This window comes from Thunnus maccoyii, chromosome 23 (genome assembly GCF_910596095.1).
Source record: "Thunnus maccoyii chromosome 23, fThuMac1.1, whole genome shotgun sequence".
In the NCBI taxonomy this organism is placed as follows: Eukaryota; Metazoa; Chordata; class Actinopteri; order Scombriformes; family Scombridae; genus Thunnus; species Thunnus maccoyii.
This window is the reverse complement of record NC_056555.1, coordinates 6524134-6549245: the sequence shown is the minus strand read 5'-3', so window position 1 is coordinate 6549245 and position 25112 is coordinate 6524134. Positions and strand designations below refer to the sequence as shown.

General features: G+C 39.7%; 1 protein-coding gene across 4 annotated transcripts; it reads right to left on the bottom strand.

Moving 5' to 3' along the window:
• Positions 1-355: 355 nt before the first annotated feature.
• Positions 356-24998, bottom strand: slc13a4 (solute carrier family 13 member 4). 4 transcript variants are annotated; one of them, XM_042403622.1, is made up of 16 exons: positions 24863-24998; positions 16401-16529; positions 12505-12641; positions 12188-12363; positions 11801-11864; positions 11229-11268; positions 11032-11103; positions 10746-10930; positions 7053-7172; positions 6707-6808; positions 6175-6276; positions 5769-5878; positions 4653-4774; positions 4338-4499; positions 3136-3273; positions 356-2907 (listed from the first exon to the last, which is right to left on the bottom strand). In XM_042403622.1, the coding sequence occupies exons 1-16, from the start codon at positions 24983-24985 to the stop codon at positions 2770-2772; spliced, it is 1920 nt and encodes a 639-aa protein (XP_042259556.1). In that variant the 5' UTR covers positions 24986-24998; the 3' UTR covers positions 356-2769. The 4 variants fall into 4 exon arrangements, with proteins under 4 accessions (XP_042259556.1, XP_042259558.1, XP_042259559.1 ...); XM_042403624.1 differs by having other exon boundaries at positions 11229-11265; XM_042403625.1 differs by lacking the exon at positions 24863-24998 and adding an exon at positions 16777-16950.
• Positions 24999-25112: the final 114 nt, after the last annotated feature.

Genomic DNA, 25112 nt, shown 5'->3' with positions numbered 1-25112 from the left:
TGTGTCAACGCTCATGCTAAATCTGTACAAGATTAATTTTCTATGATAGTGTTCAAAGCATCACTTCTATCACTTGTGTGAGCAGTCATTATATTCTGCATCCAAAACACATAGTGGGGTTCTACCTCTGCGTGGAGTTTTAGGGATCCACGCACAGTTTGGGTTAAATTAATTTTTTGAGCATTCAAACATGAGTTTTGATTAAATAAATTCTACTGGGGAGATTACCAATTCCATTCTGATCTTCAGTGGTTGCTGACACTTAATAGTTTTATTCCAGGAGTGAGACTCATGGGGCAAAATCTCAAACATGTGACTGATTAGTTGTGTTGTTTGCAAACAAAGTAAAGTGAACTCAGTGGTTTTAGTGGTTTTATTATTGTACATGTATACTGTTTTTGTCATCCTAACTCTAGTCTGTGCCTGACTTGGATATGAATGAAACATCAAGGTAAACATGTAATTTCGGAATATTACAGCTCATTTGGAAACAAGCAAAGGCACATTATCTTTATATTACAAATCTGTATGTATTTACAAAGGTATGTGGCCTCTGGGTTGAAGGTCACTGCTGCGACACCACCAAGATATATGAAAACTTCAGTAGAACTGAATAAATTACAAAAAAGTAAAACGTAGGCCTCTGATTCTGCCTACACTAAGACCTAAACTTATAATGCAGTGATATAAAAAAAAGCCACAAATTACATTTAAAATTTGTGTAAAAATATAAAACACATCTTGTACATTTTTGCACAGTACAGTGAATGTTTTGTGCACACCTTTTTACCACCAGACAATAGTTAAAGTGATTTTACAATTGATTGAACAAACTACTGTACCATACAACCCTGTGCCCGCTCGCTCTTTCTCTCTTCCTTAAATGATTTGGATGCTGCATTCAAAAATAACTCAAAATCAGAACTTTCTGCGTTCATATTCCAGGTGAAAAGTCACATCTCCACGAAATCCCTAACCCGGTCATCCTGTTGCTTAACATGCTAACGTAACAAATTTCATTAAAACAATTTGTTGTGATAATTAGTGTCGCTATCGCTATTTGATAAAGTGTATAACTAGTCAATTTTTCTCTGATTTCACAAGTTCATTGTCTAAATTCTAAAAGTGTTCATGTGAAATTTGCAAGTATTTCAAATATATTCAGCAGCACATAAAAGCAATGTCCGACCAACATGCCGAAGACAAAGAAGTCATTAAGGAGCACAGTTAGGGGCCTCGTTTGTAGAATCATAAGCACCCAGCTGAATACACAGAATGATGGCTGGAGTGTGTCTAACTTTTCAAGTCTACAACTCGTCCAAACTACAAAACGAGAAAAAAAAGATACAATACAAGAAAAGGAAAGCTTAGAAATTGAGTTACCATAAAACATTACAGTATGACCAACCTGGGATTTTCTATAACTTGTATACAGTACAGTATCCGTTCTTGGTGTCAAGTAAAAAGTACAGTAAAAAGCAATAACACTACTCCTATCATCAGCAATCTCAACTGGTGGAAGACTCATTGTGATTTGAGGAGGATGGTACAGAATCAGGTTCCTGCACTGCTCAGAGGTTACAGTGAGGCAGTAACACTGTCAGAGTTGGGGGTTTGGTTCCCTCAACAGATGCTAAAACTGAAGTATAACAGACAATGGTATATGGTAAAGGCACTAGTGGTACTGCAAGGTGCTTTGAGCAAACATGACCAACAAGCACTGAAATGCTCACAGTATGATAGAGCACACAGTCATCTTCAGAAACTTTGGTAAAGACATCAGGCAGATATTAAGAGGTCTAGACTTCAAAATCGATACAGATAGCAGCTTAGAACATATATGGACAGTGTACAGGCTTTCAGTTTGTCACTTAATATGCACAGGCTCTTTTCTCACTAGAAACAGAGCATATAGACTCTTATGAAAAGATAATGAGTACATCCAAAATGCTTGATAATAAGTAGCTCTATGCATACAGTACATCGACAGCCACAGTAGAAGCCTCTTTTCATGCATTAATCTTGCTTTAATACAGCAGTCATCTCTTTCTCTTACACTGAGCAGTGTAAGAAAAGTCAAAACTCTCAGCTAACTTGTCACCAGCCCACCATGTTGGAATATATACTGGCTGGCTAAAGAGCAATACATGTAGTTTAAGTGCAGCAGCAGTTTAGCAAGCATGCAGTAAAAAGAGGCTTGCCTACATTGGCTACATAGCTTTTTCTTTTTTTTTTTTTCTAAATCTAAACGATGCCTAACCCACAGAGGAAGGCATGATCTGGCTCTGAGAACACTAAAAATGTACATTATTGTTTCTATCATATCAGTTCCTGATCACCACCAAATATGTTTGTAGCTTTTAGTGATTCAGTGAAAACAGAATCTCTGTCCAATTTTGTTAACAGATGTAAAAAAAAAAAATTAAAAAAAAGTTTATGCTGGATGTCAGAGCTCCCCGTAGTGGACACTTTGACAAAGGCTGCCCTCTTATTCAACATTGGATAGGTTGTAATGCCCTGTAATATAATTCTGATTCATACGTCTAAGCAACAGGTAATGGTTCGTCCTCCTCTTCTTCTTCCCTCCATCCATCTTCCTCCTTCAGGAGCAGTCTAATCAGCCTAAAAAAGTCCATCCTCTTGAGACACAACATGTCTTTTTCTTATTGTCTTTCCTCACAGAAACACTGCCCCATTTCATAAACTCTATCTGTCTCTCAGTCAGTCATTCATGGCCTCTTCTTGCCACTGGCTCCGCTCCGACGGTGGTTATAAGCTCCCGGTGATGTTCCTGGCCACCGCCCAGGCTGGGAACTCAGTCAGGTTGAAGAGGGGAACGCCCCACGTGGTGATGGCCAACATCACCACCGCCACGCCAATCAGGTTCACCCCGAAACCTGCTTTTACCTGAAGAAGAAAAAGAGAAAAGAGAGATAAAATAAATGTATGGATGAATGAAAAGCCAAATTGAAATATGCTAAAAGTCTTTTGGTTCACCAGGAGTTAAGAAGTAAAAAATCTTCATCCCTCTGATTATGTAAAACAACTTTGACACGCTGTACCCACGAGCCTTTTGATGCTGCAGGTGCAGGACGAGCATGTGACTTTGTGAGTGTTTGTGTGTGTGAGTCGTACCATGTCGCTGATCTTCACGTGGCCGTAACTGAAGACGATGGCGTTGGGGGGGTTCCCCACTGGAAGCATGACCCCAAATGACACGCACATGGTGGAGGGGATCAAAGTGTGGAGGGGGTTGATGTGCAGAGTCTCCGACTGGACGGAGGGAAAGAAGAAGAAAAAGAGAAAACAAAGGAAGAAGAGAAAGGAAGGTAGATGGGAAGGTGAGGGACAGGGGAGAGGTCAGAGGTCACACGAGTGTTACAAACTGCTTTAGCAACCCTTTGTCATAGGCCCATTACATTCTCAGAGCAATAGTGAAGCATATTCACCCTCACGTGTACGTTAGCTTTCCCTTTGACCAATATGAGATTAGGAAGCACTTCTCCACATGGGGGAAGCAAAGTCTAAGTAATGCTGTTATTTGAAAATGGCCCCTAATGCGGAAGTCTGTGCTTTTATAGAGAAACTTCTTCAATTCTGCATAAACAGTCCTTTGAAAAGTAGATGAAACATGTTTGCTTGTTTTGCCAGTGTGCCAGTACAAGTTTTTACAGAGGAAATTACTTCTTCATTGGTTTATTTATTCAAAGTGTGTGATGTTGGAGCAGACTTTAGAACTGTGTTACACATTTTTTTCTGAGCTTGACTTTCCCTCTGAATTGTGGCATGCATACTGCTCTTGAAGTATGTAATATTTATGTAACAGGTTGTTTGACACCACCTGGAAAAGTTCACATTTGGCTGGTATGTGACACACATCATGTATAGGGTGTATGTTATAAAATGGAAAAAGTACATTAAATCTGATCATTTCTACCCTGTTTGTACCACTTTTATATGTAGACATAAATCTGACATGACATACTTTACACACAAATCAGAATTTTCACAATGCCTATCTCCTCTTTGGTGTCTCCCAACTTACAAGCAGGTGAAATAGGCTGCTAGAGTCCCACTATGAGTTACAGGCCCCTGCAGACCCTCAGCTCAAACCCAACTCATCCTCCAGCTTGTTTGCACAAATTGCAGATGGTGATCTGGTTGTGCTTGGTGCTTGTATATTACTACCAATTGATCGATCTGTCCTCTTCTTCTGCAATCCCCCTACTCATCTTTCCTACTCTCTGTCACTCCTTTATGTGATATTTTTTCATGATAATTAATAAGGACCGGGTCATTGTGTTGAGGGTAAGTGTGTGAAAGAGTGAGGGTCGTACCAGGGCAGACAGGATGGGCAGGAAGACGGTGAGAGTTGCGGGGTTGGAGGCGAACTCTGTGACCGCTGACACCAGCAGGCAGGCCAGCAGGGTGACGGCCCAGGGAGGAAGACCACTCATGGGCTCCAGCTGTCTGCCGATCCACACTGATAAGCCTGACACCTGCACACAATACATGTGACTACAGTCAGTCTCTCACCCCCATGCTGCAATCACATCAACCTTTCAATGTTACACTGTTTCCCTGATGGAGAGGAGCATGACAGAGGATCCATGAGATACAGATACAACACTGACACATGTAAGGTACCATACCTTGCAACCAGCAGCCAATGCATAGCCTCCTCCCACCAGGATGACGATCTCCCACGGCATCAGTCTCTGGAAGTCTTTCCAGGTGATCATGGGAGCCAGTGGGTCCGAATCTGAGTCGTCATCTGATGGTTCAAAACCACAGAATGTGTGTCAAGACAGCTAATACTACCAGCTAGGGGGGTGATCTGTGATTTTTATTAACAAAAAATAAATTAGCATCATATTTATGAATCTGAATTATTTTGATGTCGATATTTTTTCTATTTTCTTGATTTGAATATTGTGAATTAAAAAAACAGATGAGATGAGTTTCTACTGAATGATAAAGATATGTTCTAAAGCAGTAAATACATGTAAAATCTTGTGTACCATAACATTTAAAAATAGTAAAATTTTTGAACATAATTTAGTTCAGTTTGTATTTACCTCTCAACATCATAACTTGTGAAAAAACAAATGGTTTGCAGTTGTTTGCATGCCTGAACATCACCTGTGTCACTCTCAGGTTATGGTGTTTATGGGTTAGTGGACTGATGAGTGTCAGCACTAAATATCAGACTTTTTCCAGTTTTCTTCAAACTGTTGCACAACCGTGAAAAACACCAGTGTCTGAAGTCTAAAGTTTTTCTGTTAAAACAGGTTTCTGTGACCCAGTGAACCTGCAGCATACAGGCAATAAATCAGCCTGCACAGGCTGTTGAAACTAGAGCATCGCAAGGTAACTGTGTATGATTTTCTAACTCTGTCACAAAGTTTGAGATTATAAGAACATAATAATGCTTGTGCATGATTTATGAACAGAGCTAAATGTTTACAAAGCTTTCTAAAAATCATTTATTCTGTGGTAGGACTGCTTATTTTCAATAAAGGAAAAAATACATGTTTGTTTACTTTTGTGTTAATATTCAGTTTTTGTGTTCCACTAGGTTTCCCTTACCCTTTTTTAAATTAACACAAACTTAGCACATCATCATGACTTAAAATACTTCTTTGTGTTTGATTCAACTTCACTTGTACTGATATGTTAAACCTACCCGTCTGGTGCACTGAGGAAATAAACCAAACATTAAACAGGTATATCAAACACTGCTGAATATAGGAGTGCACAGTCCTGACCTGTGTTTCTATAGCTGGAGGAGGATGAGGAGAAGGGTCGCCTGGCAGGGATGAGGAAGAGCAGGAAGCCCAGAAGGACAGACACGGTTGCATCGGTCCTATAGCCTTTTCTAAGAGAGGGAGAACACACAGAAAATTTACAGATACAGAAGAGGAAGAAAGGGAACAGTCTTTTACAGATAGATGTTCAGTATGTAAACCTAATCTAAAGGTACCTCTACTGAACTCTATCTTACAGTACTTTTCAAGACACTGTATTATATTTTATATAGTTTAATGTGTGTTTTTGTATTTGTTACTGAAACACTGCACTACCTGAAGCCACTGGTCACTGGCTGATCACTAACACCTGTTAGTGATAACAACACCACATGTGGTGGTGTGTCGCAACACTGTGGGTTCTTACTTCTCAAAAAGAGACGTCCAGCCAGGCACGAAGCCAGGCTCTCTGGTGAACCACAGCACAGTCATCAGGATGAAGAAAACCCCGGTCACAACCTCTGGGTAGCTGGGAAAGATACACACAGAAACCACAAAAGCCTGTGAGTAGCAATTACATGAGTGACAACATGATTTCCCCCACAATGTCATGTCTTGGTGTATAAGTAACATGCACACACACACAGGTTAGTGCTAAAAGTGTTGTTGAGATGTTCACTTGGCCTTTAAAGGTCTCAAAATCACCCAGTAGCTAAGACCACTTCAGAATGGTCTTCCTTCCTGGTGTGTTAATGTTGTTTTTCAGTCTAGTTTGATATGATAAATGTATCAAACACAGAGGAGACACTATCTGCTTTTTCCTGGGAAGTGGCACATTTTTAAAATTCCATTATATTACCTCAAAGTCCCCACAGGAACTGAACAAATTCCCTTGATCACAACCTCAAAAAGTTCAAAGAAATTGAAAAATCAGTGTGACATCTAGTCAGTAAAATTACCTGATGGGTCCCAATTTTGCATACTCCTCATGGATCCTCTTCTCTGACAGCATCTCTCTCCTGGTTTTGCGTTTCTTACTCAGCGAGCACGTTTCCCTGAAGCTGAACACACACAGCAAAGAAGTGACCTGACACATGCACTCAGAGTTCTCCCAGCTGCAGCCACAGGACACCAAATGGCACCACAACTCAACAGCGTACAGACAGAGGGATTATCATGAATCCATAATGATAAGATGTATTACTTAGAGGTGGACAAGTAGGACACAGACACCACCATAATCACACACACATGCACAGTAAGATACAGTCTCTAAAACATACATCCAAACACACACGCACTCACTTGCAGCCGAGGAAGAGGAAGTGCAGCCACAGCCAGGTGAGGACCAGCATGATGATGGCGATGGGGAAGCTGAAGATGAACCACGTGCCAAAGTTTATTACCTTCGCATCCGGATAACGACTAGAGAGAGAAAAACACACAGAGAGTTAGTTTAGGATATCAGCGTGTGCGTGTAGGTTGAAATGTATAGTCTATTATATGATAACATGATGTTTCATTGATTTGATACATGAATATTTGATATATTGATGTTTAAATACCACATATAGTCTCTTTCCATGCTGAACTTTGTGACCACTAGGGCTGGGTATCATTTAAAAAACTGTATAATGAAGTATTATCACCACAGACTGTATGGGTTGTAGCTGCTGCTGTAGTGGGCTAATCACATGTCGCATTAAATCGAAGAACGCTTGCAGTGATTGGCTGCGAGCAAAATCATACAAATAGTCATTTTTTTCTAGATCTGGGTACAAAAAGGATCAAATGGAGGTATCGTTTGACTAGAGGCAAGTAGTATCAAGTTTTGATTTGAGCTCTGTTAATCTCTTGTCTCAAATTGAACTCTGTTAATTTCTTGTCAAGTTGCTGACATCCCTCTGTCAGTCATTATTGTGTTCTATCGCTCACTTTAGATAATGAGTAGTGATCAGTTTTGACTCTTGTCACTGGGTTATTTCAATCAATACCTTAAAGCTATTGAGTACGAATACCCAGCCCTAGTGACCAATGACAGCACTTATTGATGGAAATGTGACCTTATCCAGGTTAAAAATAACCATACAACACCCATCAAGCCCCTACTTTGACCTCGCATTGGTCTTGAGTGTTTGCTGTGACTGACAGCTGCTGTCATTCCCATCATCTTATCTGTGTAGCAGCATCTGACTCTCCACACTGACAAGAGGTGACTCAATGAGAGTATCACTACTCTGTGCCATGACAGTAAAACCAACAGGACTTCCTGCAGCATGCCCTGGTTTATTAAAATACAAGTCAGGAGCCACAGTGAGTCACTGAACAGTCATTGTTGCACTTTCAGTTATTGTTTTGACTTCATTAGAAAACATAATTTGTTTTAAGTGCATTCCTACATTCATACTGCAGCACTTTCACCAAGCAAATCTTCCCCCAACCTACGTGCCTCTCTGTAGTTCCATAACCTCTGTTGTGAAGGAAAATCAATAACAGATAATGGCTTTTAACTGAATTTAACCATATCAGGAGACATCATGAAAAGATAAAGTGTCTCTAATATTTTGTTCATGCAGTGTCCAGAAGATATACAATAACTTAAAGTTTAAAAAAATATTACCAAGGTTTGATTAGAACTCGTTCTTTAACTTTCAGAGTAAACTCAGTTTTCCAAATTATGCTTTTAAGCGATGAAGAAAGAGTGCAAAAGTAACAGAAGCAGTGATAGTAGCAGCTTCTTTAAGAGTTTCTAAAGTTTTCTTATCTTCCATTCAGGCTCAGTGACAAGAGTCAAAATTGATCACTAGTCATTTATCTAAAGTGAGCTTTTAGAAACAAAGAGCGATAGAGCACAATGACGATGGACAGATGGATGTCAGCAACTTGACAAGAGATTAACAGAGTTCAACTTTATTCCAACGAGCAGCAACACAATGTAGCAATGGTTGCTGTAAAAATTCTTTTGACTTTAGCTCCTATCTGTCTCAAACCATGATGTTCTGTAGCTGCTTTTTAGTCATTCTAGGAATTTCTGGTAAAGTGTATTACTTCAATATGAATATATTATCTGTGAAGTGTGGCACCTTGCTTCTGATCAGCTGTTTTTCATCTTCCTGTGCACTTAAAGCTTTAACGGAGCACTCCTAAGTCTCCACTGTTGTGTCATCCAAAGCTGTATAGGTGATAAAGTGTGTTTGCTCAGACGTGCTTCACTGCACTCTCTAAGCAGGGCAAAGGTGACAATCAAAGATGATGATCATGTGTGTCCTGCAGAAACCAACTCAGCCCTCCCTTCAATAGTCCTCAGGCATCCATCATATCAATCTTGACTTTTATTTATATTTATTTATTAATATGGATCATATACTGGGGAATAAATAAGAATAAACTGTGAATGTAAGATAAGAGGTTTGGGGACAGAAAAATCTATTCAAATTTGATTCAAATCTAATTAAAACAATGAAAACCACTGATGTAATCACTACTAATAAATATAAATGTAGGTACATTATGGCCTACAGTCTGTGATCACTATCAGGAAGATAATAACTGATATAAGCAAAGAGTTATGACAGTTTTAAGAGAAAAATGTCAAACATTTACAGTACATCAGTGTAAAGAAGAACACAAAACCAGGACCTGAAAACATGACCTCTTAACATAACATACCTGTGACAAAGCTGCTGCACACATGCACTAATAAAATGAAGCTATCAAATCCACAATATCCTGTTGATAACATTCATGGTTGCCTGTTTTGCTTGTCGTGCAGATTTTGATTTTCTAATGACATGTAAATAATGTGTACAATAACCAGGACAAGCAAAACCTCAATTCCTAGACATCAATTTACCAATTTACCAGACATAATAATATTAATCAGTGAACATCAGAGCTTATTTACTGTAGGTAAAGTAATAGTTTGCATTAAGAAATGAGCATCTTAATGAAATAAAAAGATCAGATCTGCAACCTCTGAATTTGACTGTAACACAATATCCAGTAACTTTAACAAAATAAGGAATAAAAGGACAACAGATCATAGGACATCAAAATGAGGACATAAAGATAGCCTAATGAGAGCCCGATTAACAGCACAGAATATGTGAATGATCTTATACCGACTGCTTTCCAGTATGTTTATGTGTATATGTGTATCTGTGCTGTTATGACAAAAACAAAGCTTTCCCGAAAGGCTAGATATTGATCATTTAACTCAGTCACAAGTTCAAGTGTCAAGTGTGCCGTCAAGATGATTACTTGGCCTTGTCGTACTAGCATGGACTTGTTACAGACCAGTACTTGGACTGACTGACCCGAACACACACATAAAAACACCAACCTAAATAACCAAGAACTCCCTCACCTTATATATGGAAGCTGACTTCAACTATGTTTTAAAAAAAAAAAAGTTGAGTGCCTTATTTCTCTATTGTACTAAATCTGACAGTCTGACTTGCAATCATCTGACTAACTAAACTCAAACTCAAAGGTCTGATTTGGGGATTTTCATATTTAATGCTTGGACTGATTGCTGTTCCTGGTAACATCACTTCAGGAGTACAACCGCTGCCACACGCACATACAACCCCACACACGCAAAATCAAAACCTGACCTTTGTCCAACAAGCTGCGACATGAAAGAGGCCATTCTGCCGGGCTTAGTGCAGCGGCTGGAGGAAATCGGCTCTGTCAGGACTGTAAAGGCTGATTAGTTTGATCTCAGACCCTTTGTGCCCCCCAGACAAAAGTTAACATGAACGGTTTCAGTCAGAGCAGCACTGCAGCAAAGAAATCAAACAAGCTCTAAACAGGCCTGAAAGTTCAGATGGAGTCTACAGTCACCCTGAGCTGACGCTAAAACATCTTTCTGATACCAGTTTTTACTTTGAGCGGATTCTGTCGCCGGGTTTCTACTTGACCACCTTCCAGCAGGGTAGAGGGATTTTTTTTTCCTCCTCAGTGCACAAGTGTTTGTGTGTGCATGTGTGTACCTACGTGTTAAACTGCTCAGAAAAGATGAGGTTAGTGGAGGTGCCGGTGATAGTGATGAGTCCGCCGATGGTCGCCGCATAGGTGATGCTGAGCGACAGGCATTTGCAGATCATGTGATCCCTCTTGGTGGGATACTGGGAGTCTCTCCTGGCCCTCACCCGTTTCACATTTGGGATTTCGATCGCAACCTGACATGAGAGGGAGAAAGAGAGGAACCTTACAGTCACACACCTGCCACTAACTTCTAATAATCTGTGTGTGTGTGTGTGGGTGGGTGGGTGTTCCTAACCTGCGGCAAGTGTCCGTTGGTGTGTCTGATGAACTCCTTCAGACCCAAACCATTTGCCTCCCCACTCTGTACCTGAGAATAAGAGAAATAAACATAGAGGGAGATAGACAATTATATTCTTCTTCTGCTCTGCTGCTACTTTTCTAAGGGTTAGGGTTCTGTCTACTTGGCAAAGAAAAAGTCTTTACAGGTCTTACCTCACTGAGTGTAGAGAGTTCCTGTTTAGTGCAGTCACTGCTGGAAGCAGAAGAGAAGAGTTACAGTAATGAGATAACAAAATGACGTCAGGTAAGATTGGGGTTTTAAAAAAAGCTTTTATCAGGCTTTGGCTGTTGCAAAATCTGGGAAGGTCTGGTTTGCTGCTGGATTTTTCTTTAAACTTTTTCATTTTTGCTTTAAGATGGGTTGCTATTAATTGGATCTGAGTTGTATTGTGTTGTATTGTCTTATACAATAGGAGAATAACACAACATAGAAATAGCCATTAGATGTTTTGCCTTTATAACAGCAGCTGAGATCAGCAATCAGCATTATTTGTAATGCTGTAAGTAGCATTTTGTAATGAATCTCTTCAATTTTAGGATATGTGCAGGTGGCAGAGAGGTAGAATACTCATCTCATCAACCACAAGACACAGCAACTCGAGCAAGTTTAAAATACAGTGCCAGCCTCTAATTGCAATTAAGAAGAAGAAAATGGGGAAAACAGAGGAAAATATTTGATATTAACATCACACCCAGTGGACACACAAACACACACACACGTTTACCTGTCATTGCGATAGAGCATCTCCAACTGGTTCTTGTCCAAGTTTTCTTCTTTGTTTGACACAGCTGCAGACGACATCATCATCATCATTTACAAAATGTAGCAAGAGAACTATAAGTGGACTACACACTGAATTTCAAAGAGTGTTTATCTGTTTAAGAGCAATTGTTCTGGTGCAGCTGGATCCACAATCTGCTTTCTTAACACATCACATGATTTTTTTACTTTTTTGCTTGAACTACAGTACTGCTGCACTTCACCCCAGTTATCTACACAGTCTTGTGAGTATTGTTAGTGCAAGCAATGCTATCAACATCTGTTTAAGGTCTTTGCTGGGAAGCTTTCATAGTTCAATGACCTCCCCCTGCAGCGATAGAGCCAGGCGTACCGCTTTCATCCTCCGTGGCCTCCGCAGTTTCGGAGTCGTTGTGGCTGTCGGCCAGGCCGGTGCAGATGAGCTGCTGCAGGACGGCCTCGGCTATGGGCATCACCATGGCCGTGGTGGATGTGTTGCTGAGCCACATGGACAGGAACACTGTGCAACACATGAAGCCCAGCACCAACCTGGATGATAGACAGAGCGAGATGTTTATGTGTCCTTGAGAGAACCGGTGTTCGCTTAAGACTTAGCACAAGGAGTGTATATTTGTGTGTTTGAATAGGGTCACTTTACTGAATGTGTGACGGTGCGTGTGTGCTGCTCACATGCCAGGCTTGGCCCCTGCGATCATCACCATGCGCAGAGCGATGCGTTTGTGCAGGTTCCACTTCTCTATGGAGGCAGCCAGGCAGATGACTCCCATCAGCAGCAAAGTGGTATCTTTACAGTATTCTGCTGCTACCTGAACACATAATCACAAAGATTCAAATGGTTAATTTAAAAATGACATTTTTATTATTTTAAAATATCCATTCATCCATTTTCCGGGGGCTTATCCAGGACCAGGTCACGGTGGCATCAGACTGAGTAAGGAAACCCAGATATCCATCACCCTGGCAACACCCTCTAGCTCCTCCTAGGGGTTCCCAAGGCATTTTAAAATATGTAAACACTTTTATAAATTGTTTTGTGGCACAAAATGAAATGCTCTTTTAATTGTCTTCATACAGTAGGTCTCTTGTGTCTTTTGCTTTTTCTGCCTTCACCCACTTCCCTACTTCATCGTCCTCTGTTGGGATCAACACTTACAGTTTGCCATTTGTTCTTTTTAATCTGCTCTACTTCCCACCCGCAGGGTTCATGGCCTCACTGCGTTGTGTAAGCCCGCGTCTCCTCACCTCTCACCTAAAACCTGCTGCACTTCCTCCTGCCGGACTGTTTCAGACACCTCACGCACGACTCCATCTCTCACTGTCTCTCTCTCTTCCTGTCATTTACATGCACTTGATGGAGGATTTTGAAAACTGCTGATAAATATCAATGTAATTTCTTTGTTTAGAAAGATAGCTTCCATTTCTTTTTGCATAAACAAAGAAAAAAATACTCAACTACTTGGTCTGTACCAAACCTCTAGTTTTCTAGCTTTCGTTTTAGAGTGACTATGACTGATATTTCTATGCTGAAATCAGAGCAGTAGGTCTGTTTCCAAGAGGATTTTGAAAGAGAATTAGTCAAGGAAAGGAATGCAAATGCTCACAGCTATCTAATGTAGAGACGTGAGACATGAGTTCAATTCAGGGCTGCAACTAATGATTATTTTCACAATTAATCGATTAGTTGTTTGGTCCACAAAATGTCGGAAAACGGTGAAAAATGTCAAAAAATTGTTTCCCATAGCCCAAGGTGATGTCTTCAAATGTCTTTTTTTCTCCTGACCAACAGTCTACAACCCAAAGATTTTCAGTTTATTATCACAAAGGACTAAAGAAGACAGAAAATATTCACATTTGAGAAGCTGCATTCAGAGAATTTAGAAATTTTCTTCTTAAGAAATGACTCCAAATGATTCATCAATTAGCAATATTTGCCAGTTAACTGTTGCAGCTCCAGTTCCATGTTTCACAGAAACACAATAAATGCTGCAGTATTCAGTTTACAGACTGGTTGTCTGTGCTCTGTAGCCCAAAATTAGTTAGCTCATCAGTTAGTGACGCCCTTTAAAAAAGCTGTTCATCAGTTCTCCTGTACATCTCTTTCAGACTGACAGCCAGTAAGCAGTACTCAGTGGTCATTTGTTGCAGGGTCATCTCAGATAAATTTCAATATCGGTCTTAAGGCAAAGCCAATACTTGATTATTTTGATCATGGGAAATCTTCATCAGATTACATGTGGGCCTGACTTGGTTCTACTGATGCTGTTGCATTCAACACTTAAAAGTGAGTGAACACATACAATGAGTGACAGAGTGTGTACATATTTAGTAAAGCTTCATATAGACATCACACCAGTCGTCAACAGTGGGTTCATTTGGGAGAGGGGAGGTTTAGAGGAGACTGGGACTACCATAATAGACTGAAACGTTGCATAAAGCTCTCTGCTGGCATATTTACAGAACACCATCACAAGAGGCTTACAGCAATGTTAACAGGCAGCTTTGTCACTGTCAATGCGATTTGGTCACATGAGGCGTACAGCTCACTTTTTATGTAATGCTGATAAGAAAGATGAAGAGGGGGGTGGGTTTAATGGAGTTTAATGGAGAGGAAACTAAGACTGTTACTGGTGTAAAAAAAGAAGTGACGACGCAGGCTTTCATCATCAGTCAAACCAATCAATTTTTACAATGGGGCGTAATGGACCAAGCATGGCAGTGGCAGTAAATTGTGTGATTGGTGGGTGTAGGCACGTGTGAATGCATGTACCCAGAGATGCAAGAACATTGAGAAACATAATGATGATGAGCACCAGGTTAATGGGGTTGTCTCAACGCTCCACAGACTCATGGCTGATAAAACCTTAGCTGACTGACGACGCCTCAGACAGGCAGCCATATTTACACTGGAACAGTAAAGTAACACTATTGTAAAATAGTCATGGAAACTCATATGTAGTACATCCAAGAAAGCTCTCACATACTAAAACCACAGTGAAGCAGTTCAGAGTGTAGAAAGGCCTTTCACCCATTTTCTCTCTGATCTGGACTTACTGTATATCCGCATATACGGCAATCTGATCAGCTGACTTACTTCCAGCAGAGCAACACAACATCACAACCGGATATCCCAGTATTCATCATAGCCCCGCTGTTTCCCTGCATTGCTGTTATAAGCCCTATACGTTTACCGCCTGCCCTAAATAACAAGTGTTTCTGGCACTTTTCCCCTTTGGGGTGACAAAGGTTGAAACACTGTAATATTACAACAACAGTTAATCTTACTATGGCAGCAACTTGCTACCTAAAATTTAAAAAAAAACCCTCAATATTGCGATAAAAATGGGAAGTCTCCATGTCTCATCTCCATCACACTTACTCCAATTATGTCCTTATTTGAGCTGAGCAATCAGAATTAGCTATTAGCTAGAATTAGAATTATCAGTGCTGAGCTTATATGTATATTGAGAGAGCCGCAATTAACGTGAACGTAGTGATGTAGATACTATTTATCACATTTAGCAGTGAAAAACCCACAGAGAATTATCACCCAACTCTGTGGCTTTATGGAGCCATTTTTAGCCTCTTTTAGCTGACTTTTTTTGGTTTTCAAATAAATTCCTAAAATACAGTTACCTTCAATACTGTACATTTACTGTGTCAGCACTCTCATTAACCTGTTTCACTCTCATTAACCTGTTTCCAGCAGCAGCAGACTGCTCAGCACCACATGGCTCAGACAAAGTAAGCGGCTAGCTGGGGAATAAAGTGGAACATATAGCTAGCTACAAAGCCAGATATTTTTAATTGGAGCTGGTGGAACAAAAACAGAGCTAAAAGGAGAATGGATATTGTACTTTATTAAGCAGGTTGACAGACTCAGAATGAATGCTAATGTTGCTCTTCTGGATGTGTAAATATTGTGTCTGTTAACTTGTTTCATAGTTCTTCTGTCCCCAAGTGGCCAAATAATCATTTGACTCAGCTTCAAATTTGTAGTATCAAACATGCTACAACATGCTAGCGCTGCTAATGAATATAAAACAGAATATATTTGCGGGGAAAACTATAATACAGAAATAAATATAATAATTACTCTTATAGCTCCACAGATTCCTGCTCTTTACCTCTTACTTTTTTTCTGAGGTTTATTTAAGAGAGAAACATTTTCTCATTAGCCTTGTTTTCTCAGCACTCAAAGTTTAAGAGAATATATCAGCCTTTGAGAGAAATTTGCAGACCTGGAATTCCAAACAGACAGACAGTGAAACAGACTTACTTTTGTTTATTCATGTTTAAGAAGTACTTTGGTTTTCTTGTAAAGAAAAGATGTTAAATCTCAGAATCAGAATCTGTTTTACTAGTCGAGCATGAAAGTATACAATGAATGTGTCTTTGCGTTTGGTCCCACAAATGCAACAAATGAATAAAAGTAGAACAAGAGTAAGGTAATAATTAAAATTAAAATAAACAAAGCAGTACCAAAATTACAATACTAAAATCTGCTCCTTTGACAATACTGTATTTTGTTATGGTTATGCCAATAAAGCCATTTGAATTTGACTCACCTCACTGGATTTGAGTACCCCAAAGAGCGGATAGAGGAAGGCAGGGACCAGAGCGGCAGCACCCAAGGGAACGGCCTCAGACACCCAGTAGACTGCCGTCACCATCAGCACATACGCACAACATGCCTCCTGCAAGCAGAAAAACACACAGCGAGGAACAATGAATGCTTCATCTCCAACCAGATGAGACATAGGTTCATACTTCTTTTTTATCCTGCAACGCCACAGTGGAAAGCTCCTAGAAAAAAAAGAGCATGTTTGGCAACTTCGTAAATTTTGCTAACGTTACATTCCTGGGCCACAAATGTGTTTGTAAAGCAGAACCTGGCAGAAGGAACTGTGAGTTCAAAAAGTTTGTAAAAATCCAACATTTTACCTTTGGACAGAGCCAGACTAGCTGAGTGAGTAAAATGTCACACCATTTGTTTAATTTTGACAAAAGTCATATTAATAAAGGCTTAGGAAATGTTTTATAGTAATAACAATCAATTACTGATTATTATAATGTCATCCAAATTTTTTTTCTGGCAATTTTATTCCCCCACACACACATTCATGAGCACACACACAAATGTCTTACAAATATTACAAATTTTAGCTAGACCAGTATGGTGTGTGAGTGTTGGGAAGTGTGGTTTGTACAACAGAATACAACTGGGCTGCACACACTTTCCCTCTCTGAGGAGGTGACTTGCAACAAAGGTCCACTGCTGTAGACGGTGCGGTTATACGACATGCATCTTAACTAGTAGGCTAGTACGCCACACTTTTCCTCCCTAACAGACACTCACACACAAAAACACACACAAACACATACTGATGTTACTTTAATCTGGTTATGGTTATATAATATCAACATACCAGCCTCTCATGCTGCTTTGTTGCAACACCAGCGGGCTTAGCGACATGCTCTCCAACATTAAAAATTAAAGAGGAATCTTGTGACCTCATGAAAATTTCTAAAACTTTCATTAATCTTTTGCATCACCCAGACAGACAGTTTTATACCCCAAATATAAGGATGGGTGTTTTTGGCTTTTTATAGTGCTCAGGTCCAGGTCAACAATTAAAGCCCAAATTGCTGAAGAATATTTTGGCCAAGATCACTAACAACATCAGTCAAAATGAAGTCGACACTTCCCACTGATTCATACAGCACTGTTAGAAATGCTGTCGCTGCACATGTTTTTCAGCCATGGTTTTTAATCTGATGTTTGGATACAGTTTATTTGCCTAGTATTGCCTCCCACGTTAAAACTAAGCAGTTCCCGCTTCTGTTGCATGCTGTGTGAGCTCGTAGTACTTTTACGTAAGAGGAACATTCAGTAAAATATCTTGCCAGTAACAGGTCAGTTAATCTCAAATTAATAAACCCAGAGGGGGGAGAATTAGCCACAGGGCTCCAGGAGCATGTCCAGACCTGTTTATACCTCACAGCCATTTAAACCACGGACTTTACAGAAATAAATTACTCTAATATGACAAATCACCTGCTAAGTGTATTACATGAGACCCCTTTAAGCTTATCCCATGTCTGCTGTCCACTGTTTGATCTAAATCTTATTTAGACTTAGATGTTTTTAATACTTTTTATGGGCAGTAGTGTAATGAATGAATAGGTATATGAAAAACGACATGTCATTCTTAAGACCCCAAAATATAAATTTAATCATATAAAGGTTAAGTACCAAACTATGCCAATGAAAACTAATAAATAAACTGCCAGATATAGCCCTTTTCCATATACATGTGCTGGCTTGGCTTAACTCAGCACAGCCAAAAGTACCAATGGAGAAAGGCCAACAGAAAGGAAGTTGGGGAACACTTTTTGTAGACTGACAACAAAGTGGTTTGGCATCGGTTTGTGCTTTCATGGCACAGGATGTCAGACTTCAGTTACAGCCTGTGGTCCTTTTTAGGATGCTTTACTGTGGATTTAACTTGGCAAGAGGAAAAAGGTGTTTCCAGGCTGTAGGCACAGCTGTTGGATTAGACTGAGAAAAGTACAGGGTGTTTGGGTTCTTAACCAAAGGGGCTTCATCAAAGAAAATGTTATAATCCCCTCACAACACATACAGACTTCATAAAGAGAGAATATATGATTTAAAACATTTTTCTTAAATACAGTTTTTGTTACATTTTTGAAAGGTATTTTTCCTGACAGCTTTTATGTCGCACTGAACTGAGCCTCTGGATCCAAAATCATTTTTAATGGCACATATTCTGCACATTTCCAGGTCTATATTTTTAATCTGGGGCTCTGCTGGAAAATCTTTGCATGATTTACAGTTCAAAAAAACTCCTTACATTTAACTCATGCTGATTCTTTACGCCCCATCAGTTCAACCTCTGTCTGGAACAGGCCGTTTTACCTCCTGTCTCTTTAAGGCTCCCCTCCCAATGAACCCACTCTGTTCTGATTGGTTAGCCTCCGGAAGCTGTGTCTCGGCCAACTTCCGGCAGCTACGTAAACAAACAGTAGCAGTAGGATTTCACTTCTTTCATTCGTTCTATACTTAAGATATCAACTTTGCAAATACATCTGTACATGTTTGAGTTGAAATTTGATCCGAAATATGAGAATGGACAAAATGAACAATGCATGGAAAAACCAGGCAGCAGGTTGAAGCCCTGGCTTTTGACTTGCAGGGAGCATTTCTACATTTCTTCTGGAACTTTGACCCTATTTAACATAGATATCTGACATCATAACAGTATGTAAATAACAGAAAATCATAAAAAGCATAATATGTCCCATTAAAAGAAGCATTGCTACCAATTTATCGTGTTTAGACACGATAAATTGGTAGCTGACAATGATCATGATGTTAACTGCAAACTGTATTTATTAACACTTCCACATACTGCAGTTCAGTCAAAAGTTGTTTTTGCTCATTATCAGCTAGCCTTCCAGTGTCTTTCTCCATTTGTAGTTTTAATAGTTTTAATCAGCATGTCTGTCTCAAACAGAATCTCACAGGAAACATGAGATAATCGAGGAGCCTGCCTGATAACAGGATTACAGCAAAACACAGGGTCTGACTGTTGATCCATCGGTGAGGAACGGAAAGAAGAAGAGATGTTGGGGCAGATTGGGAGGTTAAATGAGCAGATAAAAAGAGACAAACATGACTGACAGAGGACAAGACACACCACCAGAGAGAGAGATAGACCACATGGTCTGATTCAGCAGTTACTGATCATTGATTATTGGTCTCTGTTTATCAGAGGATAGTTGCCACACAAAGACCGCAGCTTCAATCAGATCCTCAAACATTCATCAGTGATTCATTTTCACTGTTCAAGTTTTGCAAGTTAAAGCCAAAGTGCTGGGTTAGCAGAGAGGCAGGAATCACTGAGTCGCTGATGCAACCGCTGCGATAACCAGACTTTATCCTGAAACGTGTCAAGGAGCAGATGTCAATACATGCTGGTATCCTGATGGAAGAAAGCCTGAGTTTGCTTTGAGGTCAGAGCAGATTTTGAGGTTTGTTTCCATGTGGGAAATAAGAAGGTTAACGCGCGAAGTAATTGTTCTTCAAATCATTTTAGTTCAAGAAGAGTGGGGTCAGATTTTTTCTCCCTACCTGCAGATTATTTTCAGACTAACGGAAGTGTTTAGGGAAATAGGGAATGACAGGAAGACAACAGCTGCTGATGCCAAAAAGCGGGATTTTTTTTTTTCTTTTAATTAGGCGAAAGTTCACTTAATTTTCTGAGGCTGCAAAAGAATGTGATGCTGGAGTGCCTGAGGTGAAATGGACAATGTTCGTGTGGGATTTTGTGTGTGATTGTGTGTGTGTCGCAGCAGGCTTCACTACTTTTACACTGCCAAGGCTAAAAGGTTGAAGCCCCAGTGGAGCTTTTTAGACCAATCACATCAAGTTTTTCCATTACACAGCACAGTCTTGGGCATTTGGTGGCAAATTGGGATTTTAAAAACAATACTTCGTTACTGCACAAGACACTATAAGTCAATATACAATGAACTGAAGGGGGAACACCTGCTCTTAGAGGTGTTAGATCAGATAAAGTTTACAGGATATGCATTGTTCTGGAGGGCAGTTACAAACAAAGTATATTGATGTTTAATTTGTTGGACTGTGACCAGAGTATCTCAGCTTTTTTTCCCACTCTGCTATCTTTATACACTGGGCCTACTTTTGCTACAGCAGGTCATGACTGTGAAGTGTGAAATTAACTTGTGAATGCATATAAATGTCTACATTTATTGATTATTTAAATGAAATGTTTTTTTATTGTTGCATTTATTTGATACTGACTTTGTTTTTAGGAATACAATTCTCTCTGGGAAATGTGGCTGCTGAGGAACAAACGTTCCCCCGCTGAAACGCTTCCAGTGTACATTTGATTTGCAATAAAGACGTGACGCAGCTGAGGTGCAACCATAACGTGACACAGTGTCAAAGTGTCAAAACAAACCTAACTGGCAGATATACTAACAGATAATTGTGATAGAGCCAGATGTGGCTTCAGGGATTTTCATGATGCAGCTGCAGTCTGCAACATGTGGGTCTAAAACTTCATGACCTAAGAACAATTCTGATTCAGATGAGAGAGAAGTTTCCATCAAACCCCAAAGTTTTAAAGCTGACAGGACAATCTTTGTCTCAACATGTAACACAAGCCCATTGATTGTCTCATCAACTCTCTGTTATCTGTTGTCAGCTTAGGAAATGGAGATGATTGGTATTTAGAAAAAAAACACATAGTAGCTTAAAGACTCCTGATAGGCAGATCAGGTCACAGCTGCTCTGGAAGAAACCTATATTCCCTGAACCAATCATCAGAGAGCTAAATGGCATTTTGCAGAAAGATTCACATGCAAAACCAGATTCACAAATAAAAGCAAATACATACTGCATGAGTCAACCCCAAAACTATTTCTTATAAATGTGTAAAATGAAATGAGATGTGATGTAACTATACTGCAAAACCATTTTTAATGGAATGATCTGCTTTGTTCTGTCTCTTTCCACAAAAGAACCTACATATTTTTCTTTTTAAACCATCAAATATAAATGTTATTAAAGTTTTTAAAAAAGCTCTTCCAAGCCTTTATGTTTGTGTGATGATGACAATATTCCTCTTCTGAATTGGGAGGACAGAAAAACAGTAAGATTAACAATTCAGGACAGACAGATGACAAATACCTTTATCATCAAACTACATTGCACTTTTATTCATATGAGTAATACATGGAGTGTCTGACACATCTGTATCTGTACAATCAGACTGGATACACATCTTATGACCATAACAAAAGATGATAGGGTGATTTTCTTGAATGTTCACTGTTTTTATTTGTAATTTCTTATATAACATGTTTGTATCATAATCACCTTTTTTCTTACTCAGCTGTTTTTATTCATAATTAGAAACTCAAATGTCTTTACATCATGCCAATAACGCAAATTGAAATTGAAATTTGAAAAAGAGAAACACTAAATATAGACAAAATAATATCTACAAACATTATAACATCACCCACACACACACACACACTGGGAATCAGAATTCATGTAGAATCAAGATACTTAAGAGGTACAATGTACTAGTGTAAATTTAAAAAGTAACTGCTGCAGCCCAGGGAACATGTATTTGTACCTGTCTTGCTGGACTCACTCCTGCTTCATGCTTTAACTGGTTTACAGCCAAGCTTTTAATTTATATGGGGATGCAAAATGGCACAAACAAGAAAGCGTGGTTACTGAGCATTGTGCATGTGCTGCCATTGGTTCTGCATTTCTGTGTCTTCTCTCTGTCCCTCTCTCTCTCTGACCTGGCCTGACTGCATCCAACAGATGTACTGTTCTGCTGCAGCTGGACACAGTACCGCTCCAAACACACGCACACACGTGCTCTTGCTCCGAACCCCTGTCACATTCCCAAAACAGTCTGGGGTCCCTGGTGTCGTAAGGAAGCCACGTGGGGTCAAAATCCTGCGTGGTGGTAGATTGATTATATAACTTAATTGCTTGGATTGTTTCTTTCTTTTTCTTTGTAGTGAAGTTTTTGTTCTTTTGTTCTTTCTTGGCCTCATCCTGCGCCATCTACTCCTGCCAAACATCCACCACCACTCACATAACAGCACGGGCTCCTGGACGCTGCACTGATTGGCTGACAGACAACTTGCGAGCACATAACAGTTTCTTTGAATATTAATGATGTTATAAGAAACACAAACACCTGTGACACAGAGGAGCTCATTTATAACACAATTTATAACCCTCTTGCACCATCATTACACGTTGCTTAGCAACTACCTCCTAGGTGTTACTTTCATGTAAATGTTGGTAAAAACTGGTTTCACATGTTTAATTCATAAAGACATGATGAAAGGGAAATGGGAAATACAAGATTTGTTGAATATGTGTGTTCCTTTGTCTTTGTTAAACTGGAATGTTTCAGTTGTTTTTAAGTGGTGAGAATTCATACAAGTTAAAGCCTGATTACTGGAATAGATATTTGTATGAAAAGGGATTTTTTGGTGTGTGACACAAATGTGGACCATTTAGACGGCTGACTATTGGAAAACATTATGAAAGATCGTTTTGAAGCTCAAATTTGTGTTTCCTGTTCGCCACCATCTGTGTCAGTTACTGAAGACACAAAAATTGAAACCTGGTCAGACGTTTCTCAGGATATGATATGGAAATGAAATACTTTTCACAGGAAATCATGCAATCCGGCATGCGAGTGTCTTAACAAGTAAGGAGGGTTTTAGCTGCTCCACTTAACAGACTGCTGACAAATCACGCAGGTCTGAGCCTCACTAAACATGATCCTATATTAATTCCAAAATCCAACGTACAACTCCCCTGAATCTGAAAGCTTGACACGCAGCAGACAACTCATTCTTCAAACTCACCAAACTGCAACAAATTTACAAGAGCAGTATTTCTGGGCCGTGCAAACTGACTCCCTGGAATGTCTGGGAGCCTCACAGTGAACACGAGATTGCAGAAAGTCACTGCACCTGGCCAAAAAACTGTCCTGCACATATTCTAACCCCCCGTATAACTAGAAATTGACATTTTGACATTTAAAAAAAAAAACAGATCTAACAAAGGTGATACGTTTTAATTAATGAGCTTTAGAGTTGCTGGAAGCCATATTTTTAACTTTGAAGCGAACCAGGCTAGCTGTTTCCACATGCTTCTAGTCTTTGTGCTAAGCTAAGCTAATTAACTCCCAGTTGTACCTCCATATCAAGTGTAAAATATGAGAGTGGTATCAATCTTTTCATATAACTTGGCAAAAAGTGAACTATTGCTTCAAAACACTATGAAAATTTGAAGGCTATGAAGGCTAAATATGAGAATGAACAACATGACACGGTTTTGTATATTTCTTATTGCATTGGACATTTCTACTCACACAGCACAGTGCTGCAACAAAACTTAATCTCTGCGTGTCATTGAGCCTAACACACAGGCAGCTACTCTGTGGCTTGGCAACACTGAGAAACACATTTTATTCCAAAAGACTGGATTTGTGCTGATTGAGATAATCCTATTGTTTCCACTGCAATTTCACTTCTCTGGAAAATCTTTCTAAAAACAAGCGTGAGCTACATGGCAGAGTAAGACAGATCTTTTCTTTTTCACCCAAAAAAAAAAAGAAACTCATGAGTCTAAATGAGTATCAAGTTGTTCACTCTCCCCCTCCACCCCTCCTCTCTATTCCACTGATCTCCATCTCATCAACATGTCGCGACATCTCCTCTCCACACACACTGCTCAGCTGATGATCGGGACAACTCAGGACAAGCATTCATCAAAACAGAAGACAGTGTGCCTTTTGATTGATTCTCTCTCTCACTCACACACACACACACACACACACACACACACACACACACAGCAAAATCCCATCAGCTCACTACAGCCATCAGCAGCAACCAGGAGCCTCAACATCAACAGATCATCTGGATGTTTTTTTTTACAGCTGTGCCGGATGTTTACTAGGTATTTATTAAAATTAAATTATCTGGTTTATTTGATTATGACTGAGTAACTCCTGCTTTTTTTTAAAGAGTATAATAATACTCTAATAATAATAATAATTTAAAAAGAGTATAAGCAGTATATGTGGTAGTTTAATGTTGCAGTTTTTGCCTCTCAAGAAATGAGTTCATTGTGTCTTTGTTGCACTCACTGGTACATTAATCACCTATTAGACCCATATTGCACCCAGGGAGTAATTTCAAGTGATTTGGTCTTGAATGGCACTCATATCTGCACCAAGTCCATTGGTGTAGGTAATCTCCAGTTGAATACCTTTAGTATAATATTCTAGTTGTTTAGTTTGTCATGTTAAAATCCAACATAACACAGTACATCTCTCTTATTTATAAGATCACTGACTGACAGAAGTTTCTTTTCTGTTCTGTTTTTCTATTTATATTAAGAAAATGATTATGTCTTTCATTTACTCACGCTGGTGGGGTGGATGAGCGGCAGGGGAAGCAGGGACAGTGGAATGAACACCACAACGATCAGCTTCCTCGCCTTCCACAGCTTCCTGAACAGATCCATCCTGGCTGCGGCCTCTAGCCTCATGGGTGACCCGGGGCTCTGGGTCGGACCGGTCACAACACAGCAGAACCGGGCGTGAAAGTCACCAACAAGGCCGACGGGGGAAAGTCTCGAACCGCCACAGACCTTGGAGAGCTGGAGACCTGAGAGC

What these genes read in the sequence shown, in the direction of transcription:
- slc13a4 (XM_042403622.1), bottom strand. Translation starts at nt 24,985, where the DNA reads ATGAGGCTAGAGGCCGCAGCCAGGATGGATCTGTTCAGGAAGCTGTGG. An exon ending in CATTGGCTGCTGGTTGCAAG is followed by an intron (nt 4,500 to 4,652) that starts GTATGGTACCTT and finishes TATTGTGTGCAG; the next exon opens with GTGTCAGGCTTATCAGTGTG. An exon ending in TGCCCATCCTGTCTGCCCTG is followed by an intron (nt 3,274 to 4,337) that starts GTACGACCCTCA and finishes CCCTCCGTCCAG; the next exon opens with TCGGAGACTCTGCACATCAA.